Here is a 16,068-nt window from a genome sequence, read left to right on the forward strand (position 1 = left end):
AGTTAAAAGATGATTATTTCCTCCACCAAATGTTCGTGGGAACCTTGTCAAAAATAACTTGACAATATATGGAAGAATTTAGCTCTAGGCTTTTATTTAACTCCAGTGGTGTATATATCTGCCTTTAGAACAGTACTACACTGTTTCAATTATTTTAGCTTTAAATGGTTTGAAATCAGAAAATATACATCTTCTAGCTTTGTTCTTTTTCAGGATCATTTTGGGTATCTAGAGTCCATATTCCATATTAGGATAGATTTTCTCTGAAAAATAAATAAATGTGTGATAGTTTCACCTAAAAAAAAAAGAAAAATATTCTCTGGTAAGAAAGAAAGCAAAAAGAAGTATTGAAATGTTATCTTTAAGTCATCAAAAGCTTGGTATCAGACAAATGAAACTGTTATGTGAGATTATCATCGTTAATATTGGATAAATTGCTATAATACTAGATGTCAACCACTAAGCCAAGCATGGGAAGGAGGGATGGGGAGAGAACAGGGTGGGGATCAGGTGGGGGCTGACTGGGCGATGTGTGCATGTATGTCTACAAAAGTTTTTTTTTTAATACCATTATGATGTATGAATTCAGTGCACCAGTAAAAAAAAAAGAATTATTGTAGTAATCTATACCTAAAAAAAAAAAAAAAGAAAAGAAAAGAAAAAAAAAAGCATTGGTTCTGAAGGGGAGAAGGCCCTCCAAGGATAGATACCTATTTACAAGCTAGGAAGGCGGCATCCCCCCCCCCCCCAGCAGCCATGGCTCACTCAGCATCCTTGGGCAAATCACTTAACCTTTTACTACTTACATTCACCCCCACCCCCCATAAACCGATTGTGTAACATTCACGATTGCTCACTCGGGCTCCCGCTGAACACTTCTCAATGAGACCTATTTAAAGTCCATCAAAATGCAACTGTCAGCTTTTCCACAGAAACTACAGTCTTTGTGCACACCATTCCGCAAAGACTCTGAACTATTGAGATGGTGTCGGCTATTTTAAAGGAGATCGAGTTTATTGTTTTTCAAGATTAAGAACTTTAAAGCCGGGTGGGTGGTGCACACTTGTAATCGTACTACTTGGGAGGCTGATACAGGAGAATCACAGGTTCGCGGCCAGCCTTAGCAACTTCTGAGGCCCTTCGCAACTTTTAGTGAGAATCTGTTTCAAAATAAAAAATAAAACAGAGCCCGGGGTGTATCTCGGAGGTAGAATAGCCCTGGGTTCAACCCCCAGCACCATAAAAAAAATTCATAACTTTAACGCCATTAGCACAAAATGCCTTTTGTTTTTATAAATAACAAAACAGTGCCTACTTATAATAAACTGTGAGCAGTGTATCTTCAAGCCTCTTTTCGTCTGTGCTGGCTCTTGAAGACTTTGAAAGCAAGTGGTTTGTGAACAGTAAGCGCTAGTTATGTCTTCTGTTAACCTTTTACGTTCGGGGTATTATGGTATGGAAGAGGAGAAAAGGCGGACCTGCCTCCAGGAGCCGCGGGAGGGCCGCGGGCGCGGGGCTGGGGTCCCTCTCGCGCGGCGGAGCTCAGGGGCCCCTGGGGCGCCCGGCCCGGAGCCCGACAGCGGGCGCCGGCCCCTTTAAGGCGCGGGGCGGGGCGGGGCGGCCCCGGCGCCACGTGACCCGGCTGCCAAGTTCGCCTGCGAGTTTGACAGAAGTTTGAATCGGACTCGGGGGCTTTCTGCAGCCGGCGGGCAGCGCGGCGGCCAGCGCCTCGGCCAGCGCCCGCCAGCCTGGATCCCGGCGCGCCCGCGGCCGCCCGCCCGCAGCCCCCCGCCCCGCCGCGCCCGCAGCCCCCCGCCCCGCCGCGCCAGCATGTCCTCGGCGGAGGGCTCCAGCCGCACAGCGGACAAGTCGCCGCGCCAGCAGGTACGCCCGCCGGGCCTCGGCCCGGACGACCCCGACCCAGGGCGCCCCCTGCCCGGAGTGGGAGGCGAGGAGAGGAGGGGAGGAGAGAAGGGGAGGACGGGGAGGAGGAGGGGGAGTGGGAGGAGGGGAGGGGAGGACGGAGAGGAGGGGGGAGTGGGAGGAGGGGAGGGGGCAGGGCGCTCCCGGGCCCAGAACCCCGACCCCGGCCGACCCCAGCCGCTCTTCTCCGCAGGTGGACCGCATGCTGGTGGGGCTGCGCTGGCGGCGGCTGGAGGAGCCGCTGGGCTTCATCAAAGTTCTCCAGTGGGTGAGTCTCTGCCCCAACCTCGGGCTATTTCGGGCGCCTGGGCTGTGGCGCTGGCCAGAAGCCAGGTGGCCGGCCGGGGGCGGTGACAGGTGGGCGGGGGAGGGGCGGCCTCTGCGGCCGGGGCGCGGAGGCCGGGATTCGGTCCTTCTATGTCTATGGGCAGGGAGCCTTTGCCCGGGGCGCTCACATTTCACTCGGGCGACAGGACCCGGGTGTAACCTTTCCAGAACTCTGATCCTGCACATACCACTCCTCGGTGGTGGGAGGGAGGAGGAGGACGAGGGGGATGAGGGCCGCTCCTCACCGGGGGAGAAGCCTCAGAGGGCAAAGGAGGGAGGGGGCGGGCTCTGGGCCGTCCTGTCCCAAGCCCACCCGGACTGGGATGATCCTGGGAGCGGACTCAGGGGACAGGCAGGCTTCCAGCTGGCAGCTCCCTGTTGAGGGCACTGGAGTAATCTAGGCTCCTGTGACGGAGAGGTGGAGTGGATGAACGAACGAATGAATGAGTGGAGCTCACCAGCTGCAAGATTAAGTAAAAGAAAAAAATTAAGATAGAATAAAAGTCACAACGTGGCCGAAGTGGAGTGCAGAGACTCTGACCTGGGAAGCTGGAGCCCTGAGCTCCCTCCAGACCTGAGCCTGCTTTTCCCAGCTACCTGACCTTGGGCAAGTCACTTGTCAGAACTTCAGTTACTGACACTGATTAAATTGTAGATTGCAAGCCACGTATGGTGGTGCGCACCTGGAAAACGAGCACTAGGACAGGTGCAGTCACTTTTTCAAATCATAAAGACTTGGGGCATTTAGCGCATCATCGCAAAAGAGATTTTTAGATGACCCACACACTGAATGGCATATGAATAACTTAATTAATGTGCTCTCAGCACAGAATTCAGCTAGGGAATAAGTTACCATTAATACTTAGGAGGATTGAGTTCTAAAGGGCTTTGAACTCTCTGGAGACAGGAGTCAGCACTGTGTCACCAACTCCTAAATTATGGTTTGGATGAAAATCATCAAATCTGGAGCTCAAGGGGCAATAGTGCACTTGGAATCCTGATTGGATTCCAAGCCCGGGGAGCTCCCACGCTCAAACTCTGGAACCTGGTAGGGACTTTCCACTTCCCTTACTGCCTCCAGAGCTCTAGGACCAAGTGCTGACTGAGCTTTCTTACCTCCTGCCACTTCTGTTCTGACCTTCCACTCACACACCAGAGGGGGTCATATAAGAATATTAAGGCTCCAAGTGACCGGCTTTCCAGACGTAGGAAAGCCATTCTGAGCAGGCCAGAAGAGCAGAATCTGAAATGTCAGAGTATAATCTGATCATTAAACTGGACAGATGGATCTAATGGAAATTTTAGAGAGACTGCCAAGGGATGGGGGAATAATGAAGTTATTAGACCATGGACTTGTCTTCCCTGGGGGGATTCCTTCTTCAGTCCGGCTATTCTCCCCACTCTCAGTACCCACAACATTTCTAATAAAGGCTGCACAAAGCAATTCCTAGAGAAATGAGCCAGTCTCCTCCCAGGGTCAGTGCTGAAGTCCTACGAATTAAGACCTGTTTGACTTTTATGATCTTCAGTTTTATAGAGAGGGAGTTATACAAAACAGAGACCCCTTTCTCTTACATTGGTAAATCCAAGGTCCCTGGGGAAGATTCTGAAATAGCCTTCATCCGCTAGGTAGCATCATAAGGAGACATGATTTGGTTTTAATGCCATCCTGGGTAGTTAAATCCAGGGCACAAGTTTCACCTGCTTTGAGTCTGCAGATGAGCTAACATAAAAGTACCCAGGAACCAGCCCCAGAAACGACAGTGAAAATGTCATTTGGTTTTTTCACTCACTTTCTGCCTGGAGGGATCAAATGTTCCTGACTAGGGGGAGGGGGGAGAAAACACACATCTTGCAGTTATTGTAATGGTAATTGAAATTTTTTCTTGTCGTTACTTAAAAAAAAGCAAAGGTTTTACTGGAATCTTTATGAGAAGAAATTGATGTAATTTTTTTATGAGTGAGGAACTTAGCTTAGAGTGTCTTTAAAACTCAGAAATTAATCTCCCTTAAATTTCAGTTCTAGAATCTCACTACATTACACAAAGATAGCCAAATAACTTGGGTGTAGATCAGTTATTGGAGAACTAGATTAAAGGGAGAGGGAGCCAGCTTTGAGGGGAGATGGGCTTTGGTTTAAATTTGGTCTCCTCTACTTTCTAGCCCTAGATTCTTGAGTAAGTGGGTCCCTTATCTGTAAAGGAGGGTCAGACCTGTCCCAGAGGCTCACTAGGAGGATTACAAGAGGGCATATGTAAAATGAACCACACACTCAGGAGGACCACAGCAAGCATGGCGCTCCAGGAGCCATTCCCACATGTGTGGGCTCCTTTTCCTTCTATTCCCAGGCTTCCCCTCTCTCCTCACTTTCTCCCCTTATACAGACTGTCCAACTAGACTTTTCTTTTGGTAAGATTATCCAAATATCCCCACCAAATCCTCAGTTTGATGGTAAGATTCAAAAGAATCTGTGGATGCTTCAGTCTTTTTTCTCATTTGCTTATAAGTAAATCTTATTACCTTTAACTAGGTGTGCCCTCCTGATGGATATTTTACCTTTGGGATGCCAAAGTCATGTTCTTGACTCTGGAGTCTCTGTAATAAAGTTATTTCAATAAGTATAGGGAACCTGAAAGGATATCATCAAAGTCCCTCAAACCAATAGGATAATTGTGGAGCAGGATATGGGGAAAGAACATACCTTTGGTGCCCTGAACTAACTGACTATGTTGGTGTTCTCTGGACGGATACAGGATTATCACTAGCACACAAGTACCAAAGTAGAGCCTCATCCTTAAATTGGGGAGGCTATTTTGACTAGTTTGTAAAAGAGATGAAGAAGTAGGCAAGGAGGAAGAGGAGAAGGAAGAGGAGGAGGAGGAGAAGGAGGGGGAAGAGGAGAAGGAAGAGGAAGAAAAGGAAGGGGAAGAGGAGGAGAAGGAGGAGGAGAAGGAAGAGGAGGGTATAATCATCACTGTCCCCAGCAATGAAAATCCAAGAGGAAAAAAGTTGATCATCATCACATCAGAACTCCAGAAAATGCCTGGTCTCAGGCCTCCATCTTTGGCTGCTATTCTTGTGACCAGGTTACTCATCTCAGAGCTTTGTTGCATGGTGACAGTTTCCAGTTGTTACCCTCTCCTATCTGGGGCCTAGTCCCCTGCATGGTGGAAAGGAAGCAAATCTGGTACAGGATGGTGGGGGTTACAGGGGTTGCCGAGTGAGGTTGTCTTTCTGTGCTCCTGCAGCCCAGGGTACTGAGCTTGCAATCCTCACCAGTCCTGGTAGAGACCTCTCCTTCAGCTTTAATACCTCTGTGGTGAAGGAGTTTTCTTCATGTGAATTCCTGAGAGCAGAGCCAGGTCTTACTCATCTTCATATCTTTAGAACCTGGTATAGAGTACCACTAAATGCTCATCAAGTGTTAGACGGATGAATGAAGTAGAAAGAGCTCGAGACAGATAATCAGGAGATGTACATGTAAAGTCGAGCTCTTCCATTAGCTAAATGTGACTCTGGAAAAGTCATTTAATCTTTTTGGGCTTCACTTTCCAGCTCTGTGAAGTGATACTGTTGTGCTTGGAAACCTCTGAGATGCTGTTGTTATGATGCCCTTGAACCCCTGAGGTTCTCTTCAGATTTTCCCATTGTCCACTTCCAAAGCAAATCTTCTGTATCTGCCACCATCTGCCAGTGTGTTATTCAGATTCAAACATGTGTTCTTGGGGCTGGGGATGTAGCTCGGTGTTAGAGCACTTGCCTAACGTGTGCAAGGCTCTGAGTTCCACCTCCAGCACCACCAAACAAACAAATAAGAAGAAAAAAAAACCCTTCATATATTCTGGTAAGTATAAAAGCCATCATGGAAGTTGTTTAGAGATTCCTGACTTTCAAAGAACAGAACAGAAGAGAACAGAGTCAACAATAAAATTATTATGGGTAGATTTTGCCTCTTAGGAATCAGAGAACAGGGGTTTAGAATTTTCAGAACCTCAAGGTCATCATTTAGACATCGTAGAATTTCCAGTGATGATGGAAAAGTTCTATAATCTGTGCCAATGATTTCAGAACCTGCCAGCCACATCAGGCTATTTGAAATGCAGCTGGTATGACTGAGGAACTGAATTTTAAATTTTACCTTAATTAATTTTTTGTGGTACTGGGATGGAACCCAGGGGCTTTCTACCCCGGGGCCACACTCTCAGATATTTTTTTGTGTGTGGTACTGGGGTTCCTGGAAACCCTTCTACCTCCAGGTTACACTCCCAGACCTATTTTATATTTTTATTTGGGAACAGGGTCTCTTAAGCCAGAGAGGCTGGCTTCAAACCTGCATGATCCTTCTGTCTCTGCCTCCCAAGCGCAGGGATTACAAGCGTGTGCCACCACGCCCAGCCCAGACCTATTTTTTTATATTTTATTTGGAAACAGGGTCTCACTAAATTGCTGAGGGTCTCACTACGTAGCTGAGGCTGGCTTCAAACCTGTGCAATCCTCCTGTTTCAGCCTCCCAAGCTCTGGGATTACAAGCGTGTGCCACCACACCTAGCTTAATTAATTTTTATGTTAATTAATTTTTTGTGGTACTGAGGGTGGATCCCAGGAGCTTTTCTACCTCTGGGTTATACTCCCAGACCTATTTTATACTTTATTTGGAAACAGGGTCTCACTAAGTTGCTGAGAGCCTCACTAAGTAGCTGAGGCTGGCTTCAAACCTGTGTGGTCCTCCTGTCTCAACCTCCCAAGTGCTGGGATTACAAGTGTGAGCCACCACACCCGGTTTATGTTAATTTAAACAGGCACAATTGGCTAGTGTCTACCATTTGGGATGGTGCAGCTCCAGAGCATGAGCTATATGAGGACAAATTCTTTTTCCCCCCTCTTTTATTCACTTCTAACACAGTAAAGCCTAGAATAGCGCCTGGTACATAGTAGATGCTCAAGAAATGTCATCTTTCAGTTCAGCAGTGCCTGTCACGAGAGGGCTAGTGAAGCAAAGGCTGACTAGTCACTGTCCCAAGTTAGAAATCAATCAACCCCCCTCTCCTGTAGTACTGGGCCATTTTATCTTCCATTTACACCCCAGCCTATTTTTTTTTTTTTTTTGTACTGGGGATTGAACCCAGGGGCATTCTACCTCTGAGCTATACCGCCAGCCCTGTTTTCATTTTACTTTGAAACAGAGTCTTGCTAGGTTTATGAGAGTGTCACTACTTGCTGAGGCTGCCCTCAAACCTGCATTTCCCCTGTCTCTGCCTCCCAAGTACGGGGATTACAAGTATGTGCTACCATGACCAGCTACCTACACACTTTCTTAGGGAATCTATGAGGAACCATTCACTGACTAACCGCCAAGGGGTAAAAATACCTGACTATTCTGGCCTTCCTCAAATGTGACACCCTAACTGTGTCCAGTTTTTGGCACCAGAAACTAAAAGGAATAAAGAAACGTTTGCTGGGTGTTGTGGCAAACCATACCTGTGACCACAGGCAAGCTATGCCTGTGATCTCAGTACCTGAGAGGCTGAGACAGGAGAAGGTCACAGGGTCCATGTCAGCCTCAGCAACTTAGCAAGGCCCTCAGCTACTTAGTGAGACCCTGAGGTAGAATACCCCTGGGTCAATCTCTAGTACCTAAAAGAAGAAAAACGAAAACTTCTATAAGGAATCAGAAAGCCACAAAGCCAACAAAATAAAGAATCCCTTGAGGAAGAGCTGGAGACTTTTTTTTTTTTTTTTTTTTTGCTATGCCTGTGAGACAGTTTTGAACATGTGAAGGGTGACAAGGCGGAGGCTTCCAGTGACTTCTCTCCAGCTCTGTCAGGGTGGTAACAGCCTGCATAGTTGAATTCAGACATGGAGCTCATGAAGGCATTACAGAGAGTGCACACCATCTTCTTTCCTGTCTTTACCAGTGGAGAACAATTTTCATTTGTTCACAACCAACCTTCTGAAACAGAGGTGTGCATTATGACCTTTAGAGAGAAGTCAGTGGCTCCAGCACGGAGCTCTGCCAGGCCAGCCATGCAAGGCGGGGCGGTGGCACCGGATACCACCCAGGGGCAAAGCACAGCTGTTGGCAAATTCAGCCAAGAGCACACTGGTAGTGTTATCCTCAGAGGGTGAGAGAATTTCAGGGCCGGGTAGTCCCTCTAGATTATCTCCAAACCCCTTCGTTTACGGACAAGCAAACTGAGACTCAGAGTGAAGTCACCTGGCTAATAAGCGACAGATCTAGGACTTGAACCCAGATTTCCAGATCCTACTCCAGGTCGCCAACAAGCATTAGCAAAAACATACAACTTAGCCAGGCACAGTGTCACACCCCTGTGGTCCCTGCACCTGAGAGGCCGAGACAGGAGGATTGTAGGTTCAAGGCCAATGCTTGGTAACTTAATGAGACCCTATTTCAAACAATTAAAAATGGCTGGGCATAGTGGCACATGTTTGTAATCCCAGTACTTGGGAGACTGAGACAGGAGGATCACAGCCTCAGCAACATAGTGAAGCCCTCTACAACTTAGTGAGTTTAAAAATAAAGAATAAAAGCCGGGCGTGATGGCGCACGCTTGTAATCCCAGCATTCGGGAGGCTGAGACTGGAGGATCACGGTTCGCGGACAGCCTCAGCTACTTAGTGGGACCTCTGCAACTCAGTGAGACCCGGTTTCAAAATAAAAAATAAAAAATTGGGCAAGGGGTGTAGCTCGAAGGTCAAATGCCTCTGGGTTCCATCTCAAGACCCACCAAAAAAATAAATAAATAAATAAATAAAATAAAATAGGGCTGGGGGTGTAGCTCGGAAGTAGAATGCCCTTGAGTTCCATCCCCAGTACACACACACACACACACACACACACACACACACACACACAAGATTTAAAAAATAGAGAGAGAGCTGAGGTACAGCCCAAGGTAGAGGGCCCCTAGTTTCAACCCCCAGTACCTCCGCACACGAATGCACAACTCTATTCTAGATCTGAATGCAGGACTGGAGTGTAGATTATTGTGTTCTATGTGCTTAATGTCCAAGACATTGAGTCACAGAGAAACATACAGAAAACAAAGAACAGAGTAAGCTCACTGCTTAATAAGAATGATTACCTCAGGAACAAACCAGAGGAGACAGGAGTTGAGCGGACGATGTGGGAAAATAAGAGATTCCGATTCCTTACCTCTTTTTCTAACCAAGGTGTGTTGGCTGGAAAGAAATTTGAGAATCATAGGACAGGGAAATTTCATTTCACTCAAGATGGAAGGTGTTGTTAAATGTGGTGAAAAGGTAGAGAAGAAAACAATTCAAGTGGTCGGAATGCCTCTGCCTTTTAACACTGAGAAATGGCAGTGTTGTCAGATTAGAAAGAGTGGAGGCTGATAAGGCAAGTGGAGGGTACTTTTCTCTGGGCTTGAGCCAGGACTGGCAGCTCTGGTCTAGCCAGCACTGTTGCTAGAAGGAAAAGAGCTTTCAGGGAAGAGGAGTTAGGCTGGCTCCCTAGAAGTTATCCTCTCCAGCTCGTCTGTACCTCCACTGGGGCAGGAAATCACCAGAAGTTAGCAGCAGCCCAAGGGCAAGATTCTATGATTGATCCAAAGGGGAAAAGAAAAGCACTATATGTATGTCTCATCTGGGTTGGTGCAGGGGACGCTATTTCCGTGGGTGCTTCTCTGTTGGGAAGAAAAATTAAATATAGCTTTGAAATAGAAGGTTTCTGATGCCTAGATTACAGATGCTTTGTGTGTTAGCCATCGTCTTAAAGAGGCCACCTATGGTTGCTGGGTGTGGTGGTGCACATCTGTGATCCTAGTCCTTGGGAGGCTGAGATAGGAAGATCGCAGGTTTGAAGCTAGCCTTAGCAACTTAGAAAAACCCTGTGCAACTTAGTGAGATCCTGTTTCAAAAATCTAAAAAGAAGCTGGGCGTAGTGGCTTGCAGTCCCAGCACTTGGGAGGCTGAGACAGGGGGATCACACAGGTTCAGAGTCAGCCTCAGCTACTTAGTGAGGCCCTGTTTCAAAATAAAGAATAAAAGATCAGGCAGGGAGTGTAGCTCGGAGCTCAAATGCCCCTGGGTTCTATCCTCAGACCTGCAAAAAAAAATCTAAAAAGAATTTTTAAAGGGCTGGGGGAAGCCGGGCATGGTGGGTGGCACATGCTTGTAATCCCAGCATTTGGGAGGCTGAGACAGGAGGGTTGCGCAGGTTTGCGGCCAGCCCCAACTACTTAGTGAGGCCCTTTGAAACTCACTGAGACCCTGTTTCAAAATAAAGAATAGCCGGGTGTGGTGGTGCACACTTGTAATCCCAGCATTCGGGAGGCCTAGACCGGAGGATCGTGGTTCGTGGACAGCCTCAGCTACTTAGTGAGCCCCTCTGCAACTCAGTGAGACCCGGTTTCAAAATAAAGAATAAAAAATTGGGCAGGGGATGTAGCTTAGAGGTCAAATGCCCCTGGGTTCCATCCCCAGGCCCGAAAAATATAAAAAATATAAAAAATAAAAAAATAGGGCAGGGGGTATAGCTCAGAGGTCAAATGTCCTGGGTTCCATCCCCAGTACCACAAAAAAAAAAAAAAAAGAAAGAAAGAAATAAAAAAGGGCTTGAGGATGTAGCTTGGAGATAGACTACCCATGGGTTTAATCCCCAGTACCGAAAAGAAGGGCCACCTATGGTCCCTAGTGCCATGCCCAGTGAGACCTGAAATCATAAACTTCCTCTCTCTTCATCTCCCTTTAAGACACTGTCAAAGCGCACCTTCTTTGTTTGCTATTTGGTCCAGCACCCTGTACAGTGAACACAACACTCTGAGCTGAAAGACAAATGGCAGCCATGAGTCCCTGCCCGGGAGGAACATGATCAAAGGGCCTCTCCTCCCGCCCCCTCAGCATCTGCACCTGTTGGAGACCGAGTGGTTCTTTACTTGGGACAGATGAGGCCTTCTGACTCTCAAAGGGGCTTTTCTGTCTCCCAGCTCTTTGCTATTTTCGCCTTCGGGTCCTGCGGCTCCTACAGCGGGGAGACGGGAGCAATGGTTCGCTGCAACAACGAAGCCAAGGACGTGAGCTCCATCATTGTTTTGTTCGGCTATCCCTTCAGGTGAGCAGGAATTGGTGAGAACCCAGCCCAGCTTCTCGCCTTAGATTAGCAGGATTTGCTTGGTCTCTTCCTCCTCCAGGAACCTATGCGTGCTGCTCCAGATCTAAGACTTGGATCCTTTCTGCTCTTTAATCATTTTGGACACAGTGACCAGAGAAAAACATAAAAGAAACACATAGGTCATTGTTTCAATGTTTCAGTCCAAGGTTGACCAATAGCAGGTCGCAACTGTTCACACGGAAAGAACCCAGGCATTTGAATTGGAGGCAGCCTCCCCTCCACCTTTAGTAAGGAAGCTTGTTGGCAGTTAGATCCTGAAGAGTTGAAGTGGGATGCTCACCTGGCACTACTAGTTTACAACACGGCACACCTTAACCAAGGGATGGAAGAGAATACTCTTTCTTGAATATTTGGGATCTTGGGGAGGGAAAGCCTGAGTGTTTGGAGGGGAATAGAGGCAGTGCTCCCCTTTTTGGAAGTGTCTAGTATAAGCACCCAACTTAGATTGTCTCTTGTATATAATAGGCTGTTTTTTTTTTTTACCATTATTTTGTCCAATATAGTCAAATTAGGGATCTTACATAAGGGCTGAGAATGGGTAATTCCAACTTAACTTGGCCATTGTGGGCTCGTGCTTTCCCAGGAGTAGAATGAAGGCGATTCATCTAGCAGGTTGGCTACCAGAAATAGTGGACTCTATACTGTGGTTGTAACCAAAAGGATCCTAGAGATCCTTTGAAACCCAGGGTCATCAGATCTGGGCAGGCAGTGTGGGGATGGGGGTAGGGCATGAATGGAATCTTGGGGAAGTTCCCGTCTCCGCCACGACCATGAGGCTTCCTCCAGAAGCCTCCCTCCCTACACCACTCCCTTTCTCAGCTGTGTAAGAGTCCCGGTTTGAGAGCCAGCACAGGACCACTCCTGGGGCAGGGAGAGAGGACTGCCCAAGCATAGGCTGACTGCCCCTGACCCCCTGCAGGCTGCACCGGGTCCAGTATGAGATGCCTCTCTGTGATGATGAGTCCACCTCCAAGACCATGCACCTCATGGGGGACTTCTCTGCCCCCGCCGAGTTCTTCGTGACCCTTGGCATTTTTTCCTTCTTCTATACCATGGCTGCCCTAGTCCTCTACCTGCGCTTTCACGCCCTCTACACTGAGAACAGTCGCTTCCCGCTGGTGGTGAGTGAGCACGGACAGGTCGGGGGTGGGGTGAGGCAGAGGAGCCGAGGAGACGTTGGGGGGCTGAGGTCAGACATTGGGGGGCTGAGGTCAGAGCGCGGGGCGGGGAGGCTTCTCTGGGCTCCTGCACCTGTACGTGGAGCATCTTTCTCAACTGACCATAGCTGTCTCTGCTCACAGGAGGGACAGTGACAGCATAAAAAGCAGGCTCTGGAGTCAGGCCTCCTGAGTCCCAGTCCTAACCCTGCCCCCTCCTAGTTGTGGATAGATAAGTTACCCAGCCTCTCTAAATCTCAGTTTCCTCAGCTATAAAATGGGTACAAAATAATATCTGCCTCTCAGTGTGGTTAGTTTTTTTTTGGGGGGGGAATGAAGATTAAATGGGAATATATATAAGGCATCTGGTACATAGTTAGCCCCAATAAGTGTTGTCTATTATCTCTTTACCCCAGACATGCAGAGTAGAAGGCCTTAGAGGGCCCTGTTGTCCTCTTGAGTCAGCCTCCTGCAACTACTTAAAGCTGAGCAGTGGAGGTCAAAGAAAACACTGGGGGGAAGTGCAGGGAGTTTAATTCACTGGGTTTGGAGTGGCTAATTAGAGATGCCTCGGCACCTGTTGCCTGATCTTAGTTTTTTTTTTTTTTTTTTTTTTTGGTGGTACTGGGGTCCCTGGAAACCCTTCTACTTCTGGGTTACACTCCCAGACCTATTTTTATACTTTTTTATTTAGAAACAGGGTCTCTTAAGCCAGCACTGCTGGCTTCGATCCTCCTGTCTCCGCCTCCCAGAACTGTGGGGATTACAAGCATGCTCCCAGCGCCTGATCTTAGTTCTGAGGGCATGGGTTGGGCAGCCCAAGTGACAGGGTGCCTTTAGTGGCAGTGAACGGATTCCATGGGACCCTCTGGGCCCCCTGTGGCCTTTGGTGTCGAGTAGGATGGGAAGAGGCAGATGTCCTGAGGCCCCGGGATTCTGGTGAATCATGGCAAGAGGATAGGAAACAGGGAGCCCTGGGGCCTTTCTGAGTGTATTTCCCATTCTCTGCTCCTCCCAAGGACTTCTGTGTGACCGTCTCCTTCACCTTCTTCTGGCTGGTAGCTGCAGCTGCCTGGGGCAAGGGCCTGACCGATGTCAAAGGGGCCACACGGCCATCCAGCCTGACGGCAGCCATGTCTATATGTCATGGAGAGGACGCGGTGTGCAGTGCGGGGGCCACACCCTCCATGGGACTTGCCAACATGTCTGTGGTGAGACCTGCCGCCACCTGAGGGATGGGGGGGTGGGGGTGGGGGGACAGGGCTGTCCCAGCTAGCGGGTTCTAAGAGCAACAGAGTGGGTGTACTCAGAGCTGGTGCTGACCCTGGGAAGGCGTGTTGGGGTCAGGGGAACCCAATACCTGTTCCCATTCCCCATCTCTCCTCCTCGCCTAGGCACGTCCTTGTGACTGCCTCCCGCCTTGCCTGCGTTGTGTCATGTTATGTGTGTCTGTACCCCTGAACACGTGAAGGGGGAGCTTAGGGCCATGGCTGGGCTCAGAGCTGTGAGCAGGGGCTTGTTGCTTGGGCCTCCATAATGGAAAGGAGCTTTGGAGGAGAGGTGGGTCGCACTGGTAGGCATGCATCTGGCCATAACAGTTGATACAACATTGAATTATGTCTACATCAGCTAGTCAACACCATAGATTTTGAGCTTCTCAAATGATCATTGGCATCCGAGCCACCTCAGCTCCACTCTGAAGATGCCTTGGGTCTCTCCAAAGCCCATAACTGAAATTTTAGTGGCTAGTATACCAGGGACTTTCTGGAACATACTAGAACCCTGCCCACAGGTTTCTCCCCTGCCCCAACTTTTTTTTTTTTTTTTCTGTACTGGGGATGAAACCTGGGGGCATCCTACCTTTGAGCTACACTCCCAGTCCTATTTTTTATTCTTTATTTTGAAACAGAGTCTCACTGAGTTGCAAAGGGCCTAAGTAGCTGAGGCTGTCCATGAACCATGATTCTCCAGTCTCAGCCTCCCGAATGCTGAGAGTACAAGTGTGTGCCACACCTGGCTCTACACCAACATTTTATTGTGCAAAATTTCACATATCCAGTAAGACTGAAGGAATTTTACAGCAAATATCCACACACTCACCCTTGTATCATTAACTTTTATTATGTACGGAGATTGAACCCGGAGGCATTCTCCAAGTGACACCCCAGCATTATCCCCCTTTTAAGTATTGGGGTTTTACTAAGGGTCTCACTAAGTTTCCAAGGGTTTGCTAAATTGCTGAGGCTGGTCTCAAACCTGTTGTCCTCTTTCCTCAGCCTCCCAAGTACTGAGATTACAGATGTGTATCACCACAGTCTGGATACTATTCATTAATAGCTTATTAAACTTGCTTTTTTTACTTATCTACCTCTTTTCAATCTATTTTAATGCATTTCAAAGTTCACTGTAAATATCAGTACACTTCTTCCTAAATACTTCCTGCTGCTAGTTTAAATAATTTTAAAAATAAATATTGTAATGTATCCCTGGCTGAGTCCCTGGTTTTATGGGTAGAGCACCTTGGACAGCTCCAGCCATCCCCACCCCAGGAGAGCACGCCAGGCAGGCCCAGGGGTGCTGCTGGAGGCCCCATCAGGCCCTGACTCTTGGCTCCTCGCTCAGCTGTGCTTTGCATGATAGACACTTCAGGGGTCAGACTGAGCTAGTGGCCAGCTTGGGGTGCATGCTGTGAACAGATTTAGACACATTTGCCAAGGGAATCCCCTAATGGATAATGACCTTGAGCCCTGCTTCTATATCCAGCTCTCTTTTAGCCTTTCTAACCCTCCCTGCCTTCCCCCCCCAACCCAGAAACTCCCCATTCCCTGTTCTCATGTTCTCTTTCCCTTACTCTTCTCACAAACTCCCCTTGATGTCCTCTGCAGCTCTTTGGCTTTATCAACTTCTTCCTGTGGGCCGGGAACTGTTGGTTTGTGTTCAAGGAGACCCCGTGGCATGGACAGGCCCAGGACCAGGGCCAGGGCACCAGCCCAGAGAGCACAGTTGAGCAGGGAGCAGTGGAGAAGCAGTAAACGGTTCTCACTTGACTACTCCCGAACTGGACAGCACCTCTCCAACACCTCCGGCTTCCAGGACCTCCCTCCTCCTCCTCCTCCTCCTCCTCCTCCTCCTCCTCCTCCTCCTCCTTCCTCCTCCAACTCCTCCCCTTTCCTATCAAAAGCTTTGAGCTTTGAGACTCTGGATGGGCAGGCATCAGTTGTCAGAAATCTGGGCAGCCCTTGCAGTGGCTTCCTATCCTTCCCTTTTCTGGAGTCCTGGGTGGCAGGAGCTCAGCACCTTCTGTCTACTACATGGATCCAGGCATCTTACTTGTGGTCTTATTTGTACCCTGCCAGCCTCTGAAAACCAGCCACTGCTGCAGATGAGGGCTGGGGCCCCAGACCAGAGCCCTGAGACTGGTCTCTAACAGCCACCTTTCTGTCACCTGTCTGGCCTCAATATAGCAGGAGGAGGGGGAGTTGGCTGGCATCCTTGCCCCTGGTCCTTGCG

General features: G+C 48.6%; 1 protein-coding gene across 1 annotated transcript; it reads left to right on the forward strand.

Annotated features, from left to right (window-relative positions):
* Window positions 1–1,830: 1,830 nt before the first annotated feature.
* Window positions 1,831–15,590, forward strand: SYPL2 (synaptophysin like 2; the record flags this gene model as incomplete). The annotated part of the gene is made up of 6 exons (XM_080693357.1): window positions 1,831–1,884; window positions 2,117–2,191; window positions 11,217–11,341; window positions 12,321–12,522; window positions 13,578–13,769; window positions 15,444–15,590. The coding sequence occupies 6 exons, from the start codon at window positions 1,831–1,833 to the stop codon at window positions 15,588–15,590; spliced, it is 795 nt and encodes a 264-aa protein (XP_080549483.1).
* Window positions 15,591–16,068: the final 478 nt, after the last annotated feature.

The sequence above is a fragment of the Muscardinus avellanarius genome (assembly GCF_963383645.1).
Source record: "Muscardinus avellanarius genome assembly, chromosome: 3".
Lineage (NCBI taxonomy): Eukaryota > Metazoa > Chordata > Mammalia > Rodentia > Gliridae > Muscardinus > Muscardinus avellanarius.